Here is a 17,759-nt window from a genome sequence, read left to right as displayed (position 1 = left end):
GAACAAAGAACGCAGATGCCTGAAGCAAATGAAGATTGCAATTGAACACTCAGATGACATCTTCCTACCATACAATGAAGCAACTTAAAAAGTTGCCATGAAACATCTTAAATTAGGTAAGACCTCAGGTTTAAATCAGCCATCAGTACCAAGATAATACAGCACTTTTTGAGTAGTATCTAGTAATGATGCAGGACTATCAAAAGTATATTTTTTTTATATTTTTATTACATGAAAATGTATGAAGATGCAAAGAAATAAATCTTAAAACCAGATAAAAATAAAAACATTTTTTATTTAACGTTTTCTCTTCTTTTTCAATCTTTGTTTCATTCCATGACCATCTTCTGTGTCCTGGTCATTAGATCTTTTTTTCTTGCCGATTTTTGAATCACAGAGTTCCTAAAATGAAAGAAAGAAAAATTATCTAATAATTATCACTAATATAATGATATACATTCTTTTTCTGCTTTCAATATCTGCATGTACAAATAGCAATTAATTTGTGTGCAAGGGACGTAACTCAGTACAGATTCAAGTGAATGTATGCAGCAACAGCTGATAGAAGTATTAGTATTTATTATAATGTAAACAAGATAATTATTTTATGAGAAAATTTAGTTTGAAAAGTTTTAAATTGGGAAGAAATGGAAGTTTGGTTTAATTATTATTTTTTTTTTTTTTCCAGGAATAGATTAAATTCTTTATTTAAATGTAATTTCTAATCGTGATGCTTATGTTGCTATGTGATGCCAAGTGACACCATGCTAAGCATCACTAGCATCTATCTTGGAGTATTAGTATTGTTTGTAATAGGATGACAATTATTTTTTTCTGACTTAAATGATAAGTATGAACACAACAAAACAAAAAATGCTGTCAATTTTGATGACATGGGCAAACTAACCTTTTTTTTTTTTTTTAAATATATTGTTTATCAATTTCTAAAGATTTTTTTTATCCATAACATTAATATTCCATTATAATGTATATTTTTGGATGATTTTATAGAATCATTCATCTCCAAGTGGTTTTGTGGATTTTTTGAATGCTGTGAGAATGCTTTCAGCATTAAAAAACCATCACAAATAAATAATGTAGTTATGTTATGAAAGTGACATTTAAAAAAAATATTTGTATTGATATTAAAATGGTGATTATGTGAAACTTTACTAGGAAGGAATCAGAAAAAGAAATTAACATAAAATAGTGGGTTTTGGTGATATTTGTGTTTCAAAGTTTACATAAATTTCAATTGAAAACAAAAAAAACAAAACAATTTTTAGTAACAAAACTTATTGTGAAATCAGTACATATATAACAAACTAAAAATGAAGATCATTTGTAATATTATAATCTATGTTGAAAATATTTGTAATATTATAATCTATGTTGAAAATATTTGCAATATTATAATCTATGTTGAAAATATTTGTAATATTATAATCTATGTTGAAAATATTTGTAATATTATAATCTATGCTGAAAATATTTGTAATATTATAATCTATGCTGAAAATATTTGTAATATTATAATCTATGTTGAAAATATTTGTAATATTATAATCTATGTTGAAAATATTTGTAATATTATAATCTATGCTGAAAATATTTGTAATATTATAATCTATGCTGAAAATATTTGTAATATTATAATCTATGTTGAAAATATTTGTAATATTATAATCTATGTTGAAAATATTTGTAATATTATAATCTATGCTGAAAATATTTGTAATATTATAATCTATGCTGAAAATATTTGTAATATTATAATCTATGCTGAAAATATTTGTAATATTATAATCTATGCTGAAAATATTTGTAATATTATAATCTATGTTGAAAATATTTGTAATATTATAATCTATGTTGAAAATATTTGTAATATTATAATCTATGTTGAAAATATTTGTAATATTATAATCTATGCTGAAAATATTTGTAATATTATAATCTATGTTGAAAATATTTGTAATATTATAATCTATGTTGAAAATATAAAATAATTTGAAAAGATTCAGAATATTTTAGTTCATACTTTGGACATTTTTAAAAACTTTAGTTTGTATTTTTCTAATAGTTTTTGCTGCTTAATCATTTCCTTTTTCATCTTTTATGTTGATGGGTTGTTTTAATTGACTTTTGATCATCAAATCTGCATTCTTCAGAGTCTTTTCTCTTAATTTGAAGTCTTCAATTATATTTACCATGTGCTAAAATCTGAAATCCTGGAAAAACAGGCAATACTTTCATCACTGTATGATGTTCACTCTAAATAGTTTGAAGATGGAATTAAAATAAAATTTAAGCAAACGTAAAATGCTATGTTTCTATAAGATAAAAATGAAAGAAAAGAAAAAAAAATGAAGAAAGAAAATGGACTAGAAAAGAAAAAGAGAAAAGGAAAAAAGTGAAAGAAACCCTTCTCCAACTTCCCTTGAGTAAAGAGAAAAATAAAATATAAAATAATGAAATACTTACAATTTTTGCGTATCTTTGTGCTTCGGCCACCCGTTCTGCAAGAACCATAACTTCCTCTTCTTCTGTTTTATACAAAGGAAGTTTCTTTTCTATAAGTTGTTCAATCCTTTGAAATAGCTCAACATCATATCTAGAAAAATGAATAACATTCATTGACTAAAAAAAACAGAAACAAGATTTGTTGTGCTTTAAGTTTTCATTTTTTGCAAGTCTCTAAAATTAAATTTTTTATTTAAATTCACCTGCAGAAAAAACATCTTTTTTGTTTTAAAGCTTCACATACTGTGACAATATTACAATGATTGAGGAGTTAGAGTTCAGTTGTTTCAATTTTATGTTTCATCAATTGGCAAACTTCAGTTCCCTCCTGTGAGAAACAAATTGAAAAACTTAAATGAAGCTTATTAAGAAGAGTTCTTTTATTATCTTTGTTATAGATTTCTTACTCAAATGTTGTTGTTCAGTTGATAGTACAGTCATGAACACTTTTGTTATTATCCATCTTTAGTAAGGAAGTTGCTTCTGAACAATCTCCAGAAAAGGCATGAGAGGATCTTGCATATTACATCTTTCTGTAACCGAAATCAAACTTCAAATCTTTCCCATGCCACATGAATAGGCAACTCATATATAGGATAATGCAAATAATATTTGTTCAAAATTTTTAGCTGTTACCATTTTTTTTTTTTACTTTGTCTTCAAGAAAACCCTGACTATATTTTTTATTTCTTTTTGTACAGAATTGATTATGGAAAATTTTGAGCCTCCATACACAGACTTCTTTAGCAATAGTAGGATGATACAGCAGAATTCTCCCATTGGCTCTCACTTTATGGTCTTTTGGAAGGAATTCACTTTCAAAATGAGTTCTCTTGATGTCCTTAAACTTTGAGTATGGGTGGAAGGAAAGTAAAAGTTACAGGAAGCAACATCTAGTGAATAGGGAGGTTGTTTATGTATATCAATATTCTTCTCAGTCAAAAACTACCAGATAGTTAGAGTTCTGTGAGCAGGTGCATTGTCATAGTGAAAAGAAGGGGTGGGCAAAAGCACATAGGAAAAAAACAAAACAAAAATGGTTGCAGAAAGCTAAAATCACAGTTCTGATGAAAAGACAATGCACAAATCCTTTTATTTTTTTTTTTTACCCTATTACTATTGCTTCATATTTCTAAAAAAGTAAAATAAAATTTGCTAGTTTTTTAAAAACTTACTGTGTGACAAATGTGATAGATTTGCCTGCTCTACCAGCTCGAGCTGTTCTTCCGACTCGATGGATATAATCTTTGGAACGTGATGGGATGTCAAAGTTCATTACCACATCAACATGTGGAATATCCAGACCTCTATAAAAAACAAAACAAAAAAGATTTTTTTTAAATACTTAAATATAATGGAGATTTGGTGTTTGTATGCAATAAAAACTTGGGACCTGTAAATACAAAATGAACTACAGTGAAGTGAACGCAGTACTGAATCAATTCTTTTGAAAACTGAAAGGATAGAGATCCTCTGCATAACAATGGAGTGACATACATTGATGGATGGTTAATTTTATATCAATGAAATTATTGTAAGGATGTGAAGATTTACAAATGAATTATTTGTATTGTATATTGAGGGAAAGGGTGGAGAAAGTCCATGTGGCTGTGACATCATGGGCAAGGTGATATTCAAATGGCTTTCTTTGCCTGACTGAACTTGAGAGACATCAAATGCTCGTATAGGAAATAATATACATGCAATCATTTGCATAAAAAAATGTACATTAGCATTTTGGTATTTAAAAATTGAAAGCATTTAAATGACAACATTTCTCTATTAAAAAAAAAACAATACTTCAATTTAATTTATTGAATAAATAACTATAAAAATAAAATTGGTTGTTTTGAATTTAAACATTTTCAAGAATATATTTATAAAAATATTTACTGTTAATTACAATTTTTTAGCATTTGAATATTATTTCATAACACGTTCCATGCATTTGGAGACATGTTCATAACCATACAAAAACTATATATATGGATCTTTGATATGAAAGACGGCCTAAAATTATTAAATAAATAAATAAAATGATTCTAACTAGCTAATTTTTTATAGTTATTATATTACGTTATTGGCAATATATACTTCGTTGCAGTTTGTTTAAAAAATAATGTAATTTCTCTCGACAACTGGTAATATTCAATTATGACAAACAAAAATAAATAAAATAAAAACTAACAAGAGGAATAACTTACATTTTTAATTGAAGAACACAAAAATAGCTGTCTCACAACTAATTTTTTTCTTAAATGTACCAACAAATAAAAGCTAAAATATCTTCACTTTGCTCCAGGCAGGTAAAATTAGTTGAAACTTAAAAATAAATAAAAGTATTGGTCATTTAATTAGAATTTATTTTAGGAAAAGTAAAAAATATTTTTATTACTAGCATGGGGAGGAGCAGCCTTGACTGGGTCGTAAAATATGCTCAAATATGATATTTTAATTCATGCAGATTTTGTATTTACTATTACAGAGCCAATTTTCTATTGAATATGATATTGTACCTAATATATAGTACTGCTTTCAAAAGATTTAAAAAAAATTATTTGGATGGCTTTTTATTTTTTTATTTTACACAGTGATCACCACTTATCAAGGCCCAGAAGCCACTCAGGGATAAGGGTTATTGCAAGTACATTATGTTAGTGTGGAGATTTGATGAAGTGTTTAATTAAGGGGGCGGTTCATTAGGAATTTGTTAACATTGGACTTGAAGACATCCAAGTTGTAGTCCGGTGGGAAGCAGGCAGACGGAACAGAGTTCCACAGGCGTGCAGTTCTAAGAAAGAAGCTTTGTTCATGGAATCCGCATTTTGATTTAGGCACAGATATAGAGTGGGGGAAATTTTTCACAGTGGATTCAGCTAGACGGGTGTTTTTCGTGAAAGATTGGCGAGGGGGGACCAGAGATTATAGTTCAGATGAGCACCTGCCATGGAAATAACGATAAAACAAGGATAGGCTCGCAACGTCTCTTCTGTGGGAGAGAGGTTGCAGGGTAGAAAAAAGGGCATCCTCCACTAAGCCATGAAGTCTATTTTGTACTCTGTCAAGGCAGGATAGGCTGTTTTTAGCAGCTCCTGCCCAGATATGGCAACAGTATTCCATCCTTGGACGTACTTGGCTTTTATAAAGATAGAGAATTGCATCAGTAGTGAGATATCTTCTGGAGTGGTAGAAGGATCCCACCATCTTTCCAGCGACCTTGGCAACAGACTTGATGTACGTGTTCCATTTCAGATCAAGAGTAAAGGTCAAACCCAGAAGCTTGTCAAAACATGGGGCCTCACCCAGACGAGAGCCATCCATCACAATTGATGCCAGATGGGGATCAGAGCGTTGATGATGTAAGGATAGGAGTTTGGTTTTGGATGCATTAAAGGTAACCAGTCACATCTTCCCCCACTGAACCACGCACTTGAGATCAGAGGAGAGAGAATCAGAGAGAACATTGTCATTTTCAGCCTTTGATGTATTGCCGTAGATGGTCGTGTCATCAGCATAGATGTCAACGAATGATTTAAGTATGTGTTTAGGAAGGTCATTGATGCAGATCAGGAAGAGAGTTGGGCCTAGGATTGACCCCTGAGGGACTCCAGCATTTATATTGCAGGCCTCCGATTTTTGTCCATCTACCACTACTCTTATGAGCCTATCGGAGAGAAATGATTTAATGATTGAGAAAACATTTCCAGTTATACCGTAGCTGGAAATCTTGTGAAGTAGACCCTTATGCCATACCTTGTCGAAGGCCTTTGATATGTCAAGAGCAATTGCCCTAGAAAGGAAGCCTTTGTCAAGAGATTCACTAATCCTGTGGGATATAACCGTCAGCACATCTGCGGTAGATCTTGCAGAGCGGAAACCATATTGTGTGTGACTAAGAAGGTTATTCCTGCTGAGGTGGTTGACTATTTCTCTATTTAATATGGATTCCAGCAACTTACTCACAACACACAGGAGACTTACTGATCTGTACTGAGAGGGAGATGACTTATCACCTGAATTCTTAAATACAGGGCAAACTGATGAGGTCTTCCAGAGAGTCGGAAAGCACTTCTTAAGGCAGCGCTTAAATAGTTTCGTAAGTATGGGAGCAAGTTCTGGTTGAAGCTTTTTTAACACTATAATTGGGATGCCATCAGGGCCAGTTGCTTTACTGGAATCTAGGTTCTTGATTAGCTTGGCGACCTCATGCACGGATATTTGTATGTTACCTAGCTTGTTCTGTGTTATAGGAGGAAATATGGGGAGTTGATGGCCTTCGTCGCATAGATCCTCTGGTCCATTGATAATGGTTGGGATAGAACGCACACTTCTGTTCAGGATCCTATTTGTTATTTGCCAAAACTGGTGGGAACCAAGCCGCTGATCAGCTACCTTGGATTTAACAGACTGGGCATATAGCTCGCTTGCATTTTTTATTACTCTTTTACAGTGGTTGCTGGCAGTCCTGAAAGCAGCTTTAGTCTCAGTGCATCTATTACGTTGGTAGCTATGGAAAAAGTGATATCTGTGCGCGATAGCAGCAGCACATTCTGGGGAGAACCATGGCTGGCTGTTAGGTTTTTGTTGGAATTTTTTAGATGGTATGAATTGGTCTATGCCTACAATTAACCATTCGGTCAGATATGATACTATAGAGGACACTTCCTTTTTAAACATGGAGTGCAGAGGTAAATCAGATATGAATGTACGGAAGCTATCCCAGTCAGCCATAGAGTATCGGTATACAGTACGGTGGAGGGGTACATCTGGGGGCTTCTTACATTTCGTTTTTATCTTAACTGATACAACGGAGTGGTCGGAGGATCCTAGAGGAGGATGAACGGAACATGAACATAGCTCAGGGGAAGTTGAGAGAAAAAGGTCTAGGAGGCTTGCATATTGACCGGGTGTATCGGGCACACAGGTGGGTTCGCGAACAATCTGAGTGAGGTCATAGGCAATGGCAAAATCATGACAAAACCTCCCCTCATCATCTGTCTTATTTGAATGGGTCAGCCATTCCACGTTATGGACGTTGAAGTCACCACAGATGTGGATGTTAGCTGAGGGATGTGAAGACAGTATGTGGTCTATTTTCTCATATGCTCTTAAAGATAGTAACTCCGCTGTTGTGGGGCCTATAGAGGGCAAATATAAATGCAGTGGTGTTAGCAAGTGCAACTCTGAAGCACATATAGGGTAAATTAGGATCTTCTCAAGAGATATCCCTGCCACACGGGAAGCCATCCTTAATGTAGGCACATATTCCATGCCCATGGCAATCTTGGGTGTCAGATTTAGATGTTAAATTAGGGTATCCGTTAATTATGAACTCATCTAGGGAAGGCATTAGTTAAAATCGAAACCAAAACATTTAGCACTCCACTCTTCTACCAATGTAGGTATTAAGATGTAGGTAAGAAAGATTTAATATTAAACGACTTGAAGAAATTAACTGAATTTGGGCATGCATAGAAGTTGTTGGCAAATTGAAATGAACATTTGGCATTTCAACTTGCTGACATATTTCTGTATGCATTATTCATTCATCCAAACTAAAATTTTAGTCAATATAAACCATCCTTGGTGTATGATTACCATTTCCTGTTAATTTCAGTGTTATGTAACCAGTAGTTACAGAGTTTATCAGTTAAATATTTACAGACACACACATCTGTTTTATTTATACAGGTTTAAATAAAAAAAGTTGATATGCTGAACAAATACATTTGAAACGTAAAAAAAAAATTAGAATGTTTTTCATGTCACAGGAATTTTTCGGATAGCAATCCAAGTGAGATCTTATACCATAATAATTTGATACATTGTTTTTCATGCAAATTTTAAGTTTTCTATCATTTGTGAAGAAAAAGGTTTGCTTTGTTGAATTCACAAATACTTTAGAAGTGAATTTTTAAAAACAACTAGTCTTATTCATAATTCAACCAAAAATGTGTGCATGTATACATAACAAACAAAAAATAATATACATGGCAGATTTTTTAATTATTTTCTAAAAAAAAGAAAAAAAGAAAGAAATTAAAATAAAATATATCTGAATTTATGATTCTAAACATAATGATCTACATGATATAGAAATACAAATTGCTTGAACAATAAAACAAAAAATTACATAAAAGAAAAAGGAATTTTAATAATAATGCTGATACAGTCTGTGCTGGAAACTTAATGAATTGGCACTTGATTAGAATGATTATCCTCCTCGAAATCTTAAAAATTAAGTTTAGAAAATAGAATGGCAGATATCTAAGAATTAAAAAAAGGAGAGGTAAAAACAAAAATAATGTAGGATTTAATATGGTGGAAACGCTTGTATGGTAAAAAATATAAATAAAAGTATAAAAATTGGTTTTAAAGCCCTTGGAAGTATTGTTAACAATTTAAAAAAACTTTGAATCAACAGACAAAACTATTTTTGGAACACGTTAAGATGCAAAAATTTTTTTAAAAGAAAAAAAAAAAAAGAAAAATCGTTCAAATTTTCTTTTTTTTTGACTTGAAATATTTCTTAATTTCAGACTGTATCAGATCCATCATCAGAGAACAAAAGTTCTTCTGCTTGTTTTTTATTCTTGCAAGTAAAATCCGTTTGCATTGTGTTATGCAAATGTGTGCTGTTGTTAAATGCACAAGGTATCATGGAACTCTTGTGTGTGAACTTTTTTAGTGCGTGTTTGCTGTAAAAGGTGTAAAAATTGGTATTAAAGTTCTTGGAAGTATCAATGAAATTTTTTAAACTTTCAATAAACAAACTAAACTTTTTACATATTATTTATGCACATATAAGGAAATAGCTTTTCTCTTCCAGCAGAATAGTGCGCAAATGAGACTACTGAATGGTTCAAAGCAGCAATTGAAGCACATGTTCCTACATGGAAGTTCTGTAGTAAACTCCACTCTCCCGAATGGTTTACTTCTACATGCACAGCTGGCTTTGCTCAGAGGCAACATGCATACCATAGATTTATCCAGCATAAGCCCTGTACAAAGAGACAAAAATATATAGAAGCTAGAAATAATTGCAAGAAAGAAGTAGCAACAGCTAAGAGTAAATACACTGAAACCACCAGGAAACGCACTGAAGCGCAAAAATTAGGAACTCACGATTTCTGGAAAATCTACAACAGTGTAGTAAATAATGGGCAATATCCCCACTATCAAACATGACATTATTACCACTATCAAACAATCATGAGGTTGTTTGCACAGCAACTGAGAAAGCTAACATGCTTGCCAGTCAGTTTGCCTCAAACTCTACCTTGGACCCATCAAGCCATTCCCTTCCCAATTTTCCTCTGTGGACAGAAGCCACACTAGATGATATAAAAGATCATGCCCTCCCAAGTACATGATATTATAAAAAAACCTAGACACCTCAAAAGCATGTGGACTTGACCTCATCCCGGCTGTGCTATTAAAAAAAATGCTCTGCTGAGGTCGCTCCTGTTCTCTCTAAACTCTTTAACAAATGCCTTAATGAATCTTGCTTTCCTGGCTGCCGGAAAACTGCTTCTGTGGTACCAGTTTACAAAAACTCTGGCGAAAGAACTGACCCATTAAATTATCACCCAATTAGCCTCTTCCCTCTTTTCTTCAAAATATTTGAGTCCTTAATTAATCAATCTCTAGTCCACCACCTTACAGCTGTTAAACTTCTGTCAGACCACTAATATGGATGTAGGCAAGCCCGTTCCACTGTAGATATTCTAACTGTAATCTCTGAACGTTTATACCAAGCACTGGATAAGGCAGGGGAGGAGAGGGGAGGGCAGTAGCCCTAGATATATCTAAGGCTTTTGACAGGGTATGACATGATAGTTTTCTCATGAAAATAAAATCCTATGGTACTGGACGAATGCTTAGAATAATTAGATCCTTCTTAAATGAGAAAAGAATCCAGGTTGTTCTCGATGGGCATATGTAAAAAAAATTTGATATAAATGCGGGTGTACCTCAGGGATCGATCCTTGGACCTTTATTATTTCTGATATTTATAAATGACTTACCTGATAAAATTGTCTCCAAGATGATTAAATTTGCTGACAACACCACACTCTATAGCAGACACATGGGGAAAACTAATGAGCACATATCTAAGGTAATGACCGAAACCCTAGAGGAAGATCTTCAGTCTGTAGTGGAATGGGGTCATAAATGGATGGTAACATTCAATGCTGCCAAGACAAAGCTTGTTTCTTTTAATAATTACATGAAACCTTATCAACCACCAATAGCTATGGCTAGAGATATTTTACCTGAGAGCACTTCGTTCAAGCTCCGTGGCTTAACATTCACAGGAAACAGGAGTTGAAATAGATACATTGAGATCACTGCTAAGGCTGCTGCAAAGAAGGTGGGCTATCTCTACCGTGCTACAAAGTTACTTATGCCTGAAAGTATTCTGTACATCTACAAAGCCACCATTCGCCTATGTACGGAGTACTGCTGTCACATTTGGGCTGGTGCATCTGCTACTAGTCTCACTCCTGGACAGGGTCCAAAAGAGAGTCGCTAACCTAATAGGTTTCGAACTGTCATCTAAACTTCAGCCCCTGTCCCACTGATGAAATGTTGCATCCCTCTGCCTGTTTTACAAGTATTTTAATGGTGGATGCTCTGACGAACTACAAGCACTTGTACCCCCTCGACGAAAATACCGACAAGCAGCAAAGTCCCACCCCTACACAGTAGAGATCCCCAGATGTAAGAAATCCTTCTGCTCTAATAGCTTCTTCCCCAGAACTGCAGGACTTTGGAATTCTCTTCCGGTTTCCTGCTTCCCCAACTGTACTGACATGCAGAAGTTCAAGTGTAATGTGAACAGACATCTTGCTGCTAAACTCCTTACATAGTACCCCTGGAACTTAGGTCCCTGATAGTAGCCCCCTACATCAAAGTGGCAACGTGCCTTGTTTAGGGTGAAAATGTAATTTAAAAAAAAAAACAAACAAAAAAAAACATTTATTTATTAAAACATTAAACTAAAAACATTTGTTCATTTATATCATTTTAGGTAGCATTTCATATCAAAGATTTAATGAAATTCATTCAAAGTTATTTTATTTTATACCAAAAGTTGAAATGATTAAAAAAACAAAATAATTTATAAATTATTTTCAGTTAAAAAAAAAAAAAAAAAAAAAAAAAATCCAACATTTTTAGCTAACACACACACAAGTGTACAATTAACATACCTGCTAGCAACATCTGTAGCGAGTAATATAGAATTGTTTTTACTTCGGAATTTGTGGAGTGATGACAACCTTTTTGCCTGGATAAGATAAAAAGAACAACTATTAAAATGTGCCAACTTTGAGTGATAAAATCTCATTTGCTTTGATTCATTTTAAATTGCGATGATGTTTAAAGAGGAACACAGAGTAGTTGGAGAAAGTGAGAGAGTTGAGTTGTAGCATAGAAAAACTATATTTCTTAGCGATTTTAATAGTAAATTGTATCCATTACAAAGCTGTTTTTGATCTTGATAGTTCAAATCGAGTTGTAAACGATAGCTTCTATTCAAATGGAGCTCTGACAGGTACTACTTCTGAGTCAGAGTGGCTTAGGATAGGAAGTAATGATAATGAAGGAGGTGATTTCACACTCACAAGTTAGGGTCTCATCACTGAATGTACTTTTAGGTTATACATTGGACAAGTGTTTTACGAGTTCAAACTGTTATATTGCTTCTCAAATATTAACAAATATGGGGAGAAAAGGCTTTAAGTGATTGGCTAATACAAAGGTGATTTCAGAACTTCCGTAGCAATAAAGAGTCTTGAAGATAAACACTGTAAAAATGACTATACGCTCTTGACAATGAACACTCAAAAGCAATTGTTACAAAGAAAAAAAAAGCATGTCAACATGTTAGAAATGTCTGCTTTAGACATGTTGACATCAGCATTTCAATGGTGTCTGACCATTAGACTTATTGTTAAGGTGAAAAGTCTCAATGAGTCTTAAAGAATTGTTTTGGAAATCAGTCATTGTTTTCCAAACAGCCTAATGCAGTGGTTCTCAACCAGTGCTCCAGCACATTACTATGTTGTGGAATGGTTATTGTTCTACAAAATCAAAAAATATTTCTTAATAAAACTATCAGTTAAAAGCAAAATAACCATTAAATAAAAAACAAAATTGACTAAAAGCTGATTTATAAAACAATATGCAAATTAGTTAATTAAGAAGTATATATACAAAAAAAGAAAAAAGAAAAAAAAAAGGGTGTTCATATTGTGTAAAGTTGAATTAACTTGAGATATGGGTGTTTGACCTTGACATTAGTGCAAGAAATCAGCCCAACCTTTGTACAGGGTGTCCCAAAAGTCACTGAAGGGTTTGAACTTAAATGGATTCTTTATTTTTGATGATACCATTCTGTAATTTTAATACAATCTGACTAAGATATTGGGAAATTTAAAAAAAAAAAAAAAATCCAAAATTCAAACAATTGTTATTTATGAAAAATAATGTCTTAAACGTTGTCCATTTTCAGTTTTGCATATTTGTGCTCTTTCCAAAACATTCATGACAAATTGCAGAATCTCTGGATTATGATTTAATTCCCTTATTTCGTTCTCAATGTTTTCTTTCAATTTTTGCAGGGTTTGGAATTTGTTAAGACTCTTTCTTTAAGATATTCCTACAAGAAAAAGTCAGGGTTAGTCAAGTCTGGGGAACATGGTGGCCATTTGACATTGCTCTTTGATAAGTTCTTTGAGTCAAAACAATTGACCCATGATTTTGGTAAAACAATTTCACAACTTGCATACATTGTTTAATGCTATACTTATCCATAATTAATTTCCAAAATATTATCTATAAAACATCTGAAATCTAATCTAAATAATCATTAATGGTAAAATGACAAAGATTTTCAACCCTTTACAATCAACCTATAAAGTTTAGTTTTATTTCATTTGAAAATTAAAGTATGTGTCAGACATACAAAAAGGATAATATGGTATGCTTTTAATTTCTAGCAGGATCTCTGATAAGTAAAAAAAGAACAAAAAACATCTACATCAGTAAATGATGTTGGCCGATAGCTGTAAATTTCACTATGTAAATTGCTGAAAGAAAGAAATCAAGAAAAAAATTCAATATCTATCTCTCTCTCTCTCTCTCTATATATATATATATATATACATATATATATATATATATATTTACCTTTACTTAAAAAAGAAATTAAAAGTTAAATTACCTGTGAAAGTTGTCCATGAAGAGGAATCGCATTCATACCAAGATTGCGTAACATTAAAGTTATACGTTGTGTATTAACACACGTAGCACAGAAAATGATACAAGATTTTCCAGCAAGTTCATTCAAAATGTAGGTTAAATAAACATCCTAGTAGAAATAAAAAAAAATAAAGTAATTACAATATGTATACATAAACAAACCAAAAAAAAAAAGATAAATAAACAGAACTATAACCAGTCTATACTATGGACATTATGAATCAGTAGTTATATATATAAGAAAGATACAAAATTACGACAGTCCTTAAGTATACAAGTTCCAAAAATTCAAGATCAACAAAGTTTTAGTGTACATATGTCAATAACTTTTTTTTATAAGTGCTGGTGAAGGGACTTAATAAATTTATCCTTGAAACATTTCACTAATAGTCCAGTGGAATTCCAAATGGATTACAGATGCATCAAAGACAGAGCTTAAAAGACTATTATTTAGAAAATAATAGACATTTGAATACGAGGACCATTAATTAATCAGTACAATTCAGACATCAGGTTTAATTAAACATGTTTAAGCAAAAATTTAAAGTTTGCATTTAAAAAATATTAGCAATCTGAATAAAAGGAATCCATCAGATTTAAATTGTAACAGAGTGTGAATCTCACCAGTAATACCTTTATACATCTCAAGATAGTAACAATTCTGACTAGTTAATAGAAAATCACATTTGTGGAAATATTATAAAAGTTGTAACCATGGAGAGGAGTTAATATCTGCAGTATTCATTGGTATTTGAAGGACTTGATCTTAGTTCAACTTTTATCGATTAAATTTTGAGGCATTGTTTTCTTTGTTAAGATACTGTTAAAATCCAAGCATTTGAGTTTATTTAGACATTAAAAGAATACAGAACTTTAGAACAAATAAAATTCCTTAATGAGAGTTTTGCACCACTTTTATATCCTCTTAAAGATTAAAATCAATATACTAAACCTTACGTCTAGAGTTTTAATTGCATTATTTTGATTCTAGAAAATATTTAACATTTAAAGCTTAAGTTGTCTTAAGAAATTGAAATTCAGGGAATCTAGCATAATTGATTTGTAATGACTATGAATCAAATTTACTGCAAATCTGAAACATCGGAATTTCTAAATTAAATATGATTTTAAAGAATTTTTAAGAATCATAATATAGTCACAACCGAAAGGTTGTGACTATATTATGATTCTTAAAAATTCTTTAAAATCATTATATTTGGTTTAACGTCCATTTTACATGCTGCCATATGTTGAATGGCTTTTAGAAATTGACTTCTAAACCAACCCATCTCTGGTCAGGCCTTTATTTATCCCTCTTTCTCTCAAGCTCATTTTTATCACTTTCTCCCATTTTTCCCTTAGTCATTACCCGTGAATTGAACCTCCTACCACAACTGTTCTACATCTAACTCAGAACTCTCATCCATTCTTTCACCATGGCCATACCCATCAAAGCATACATCTACTTATACTGTCCAGATTTTATCTTCCATTGAACTCATTTGATGTGAGATTGTCTTCAAGATTTGCTTCTCACATCCATCATATCATTTTCATAGCTTTTCTCTTCATGCAACACATGTCCTCAACCCTTACTGGCCAGGTTTCACTTCTATACATCATACAGCCTACACATTGCTTGATAGACAGTGATAAAATTTTACGTGTTAGTAATATCAAAATTCCTTGAACTTATTCCATCCAGTCCTAATTCTACTTTTCACTCTAACACCTGCTCCACCCTGTGCTCTAATGATAACATGTAGCAATTTTTTTTTTTTTTCCTCCATATCCGGGTTTGCATTCATCTCTTATTGTCTTATACTTCTTGAATACAAACTCGGTGTCATCTCTCAACCTATTACTGTATTATGTTTATCAAATGCAAACACTTTCTCTTTCACACACACAAATAAAATTTGATGTTATATCAATGTACACAAATTATGAATTTATCAAAAAAAAAAAAAAAAGTTTCATATTGTGGTATACACCCCTCTCTCTGAAATGTACACTTTTAATCTTATATTAAAAATGTGATTAGCAAATATTAAGCAATAAACTAAAAGGTTATAAAAATATGCAAGAAAATTTTAATTTCTTTTTTATTTACAAGGTGGGTTCTTTGTCTTATAAAATGGATCTGCAATGGCATTCATCGGAACAAATTTTGAGCATGAAGAGAAATGCTATGAAAATGATATGATGGATGTGAGAAGCAAATCTTAAAGACAATCTCATATGATCTTGTGGTAAACAAAAACTAATCATCATGCAAACAAAAGGTCATTCTCGACGCACATCCAAATATCAATGCAAAGGTCCTCAAAGAGTTGTGTAACCCCTCACTCAAGAGAAGGTGGCTAGGACTTCTGTCTATCTGAATTCTTGGCTCGTGTCTTCTAGTCTTCTGAGATTGTTACATGAAATCTGGTATGCTGAAAGCGAATATCGAAGTAGCAGGCAGGAAGACAACTCATGTAGTCTAATTTACAGTGTTAATTTTCACAACTTATGTACAATTGTTTTTACAAATATCATTCGGTGTTAGTAAGCACTTTCAGAGTTGCAACTCTCTTCAGACAGTGACAGATGGTTGGATGAGGAAGGTGGAGGGGTCACGTCTCTATACGGTCTGTTCTTCTCGAATCCCAACTCCAACTAATTTTAGCACGACAGTCGTATATATAGTAAGGTATGTGGATGGAGTGGAAACTTCTCCCCCAGCCAATAAGATTTCGCCACGAAATTGAAAATCCCAGGTTCCTGCGTGGGCACAATTCCCATACCTGAAATCTGAATTTTAGGTCTCACGATTTCCAAGGCCAGATGTCAATTCTGACATCCGACCTTGAGTTCACTAAGGTCACACAATGTTATACGTGAAATTTCCTGTCATCAACTTTTAGCTGCAAAAATATATTTCTCTAGTTTCAAACAATATCTATTTTAACATGAAATACAATATATATATCTTCTCTATTTTATTCTAAATCCTTGGGTTATCTGGCGTCACCCGGGGAATGATAAACTACCTCAGCATAGTTCTAAAGCTCCACAATGGAGGATTACGTCACAGTTGATACTTGAACTTATAGTATTCAGAATCTTTATAAATTACTTTTTTTTTTTTTTAATGGCATATCAACCCTTTGTGGGTTATTTAATACTGAATTCAGTTATTTTGGGAATAGTATTCGATGTTGTATCCAGTTATTTTATATGAGATTTTTATTCTTCAAGCTCCTTGTATTTTCTATCGTTAGTTCGTAGCTTTTGATTTGGTTGTTTTATAGTGGATTTTGTCATTTTTGTTCTCTGCCTTGCAGAATATGATTGGGTTTTGCAATGGGAGGAGGAAAAGGGTTGCAGTATTATTAAGTCCTGCATTATGAATGTAGTTATATTGTTGATAGTGTTTTATATTCAAATTGTCCTAATTCTTAAGGAAGGTTTCTTGGAGATAAATAACCAAAGGATTAAATTTGGTTTGCAGCAATAAAATTTCATTGTAATTTGCCTTCAATCCACGGCAATTCCATTGGATTTTCTTGTAATTCATGAGGATTTTTTTTGGTTTGAGGAGTAACTTCAGTTTCCATGTCTTCTAATTCCGTAAATCTATTTGTAGTAGTAGTAGTGGCTTCTGTTTGTGGTAATTTCTTTATATTATTTTGTTTTTTGGTAGATGTATCTTGTTTGTTTTTCAAGTGTGTTTTTTTTCACCACGGAGAAGACATATTGGTGACCTGTGTGGTCTTTTAACTGATTTTGTTTTTCCCTAGTTTTGTCTTTTTCAGCATCTGCACTATGTACTGGTGATTTTTGTGGTCTTTCTTTTGATTGATTTTGTTTTCTTTGATTTTGGTTGAGAATTTGTTTCATTGGTAACATTAGTTGATGATTTAATGGGATGATTAATTTTTGATGATAGGTTTGGTTTGATTTCATTTATAAATTTGGGCCAG

General features: G+C 32.3%; 1 protein-coding gene across 3 annotated transcripts in view; it reads right to left on the bottom strand.

Annotated features, from left to right (window-relative positions):
* Nucleotides 1-275: 275 nt before the first annotated feature.
* Nucleotides 276-17,759, bottom strand: part of LOC145265442 (putative ATP-dependent RNA helicase DDX47) — a 66,139-nt gene continuing 48,655 nt past the window's right edge. For all 3 annotated transcript variants that reach the window (XM_080121289.1, XM_080121290.1, XM_080121288.1), the window contains 5 exons: nt 13,754-13,900; nt 11,739-11,815; nt 3,699-3,830; nt 2,485-2,614; nt 276-402 (listed from right to left, as the gene is read on the bottom strand). In XM_080121289.1, coding sequence (XP_079977415.1) covers nt 298-402; nt 2,485-2,614; nt 3,699-3,830; nt 11,739-11,815; nt 13,754-13,900 — 591 coding nt within the window. In that variant the 3' untranslated portion in view covers nt 276-297. The remainder of the gene's footprint in view (nt 403-2,484; nt 2,615-3,698; nt 3,831-11,738; nt 11,816-13,753; nt 13,901-17,759) is intronic.

The sequence above is a fragment of the Euprymna scolopes genome, chromosome 40, assembly GCF_053919585.1.
Source record: "Euprymna scolopes isolate OS-2025 chromosome 40, ASM5391958v1, whole genome shotgun sequence".
NCBI classification, from domain to species: Eukaryota; Metazoa; Mollusca; class Cephalopoda; order Sepiida; family Sepiolidae; genus Euprymna; species Euprymna scolopes.
The sequence above is the reverse complement of the archived record's forward strand: the minus strand, read 5'-3'. Positions and strand labels throughout refer to the sequence as shown.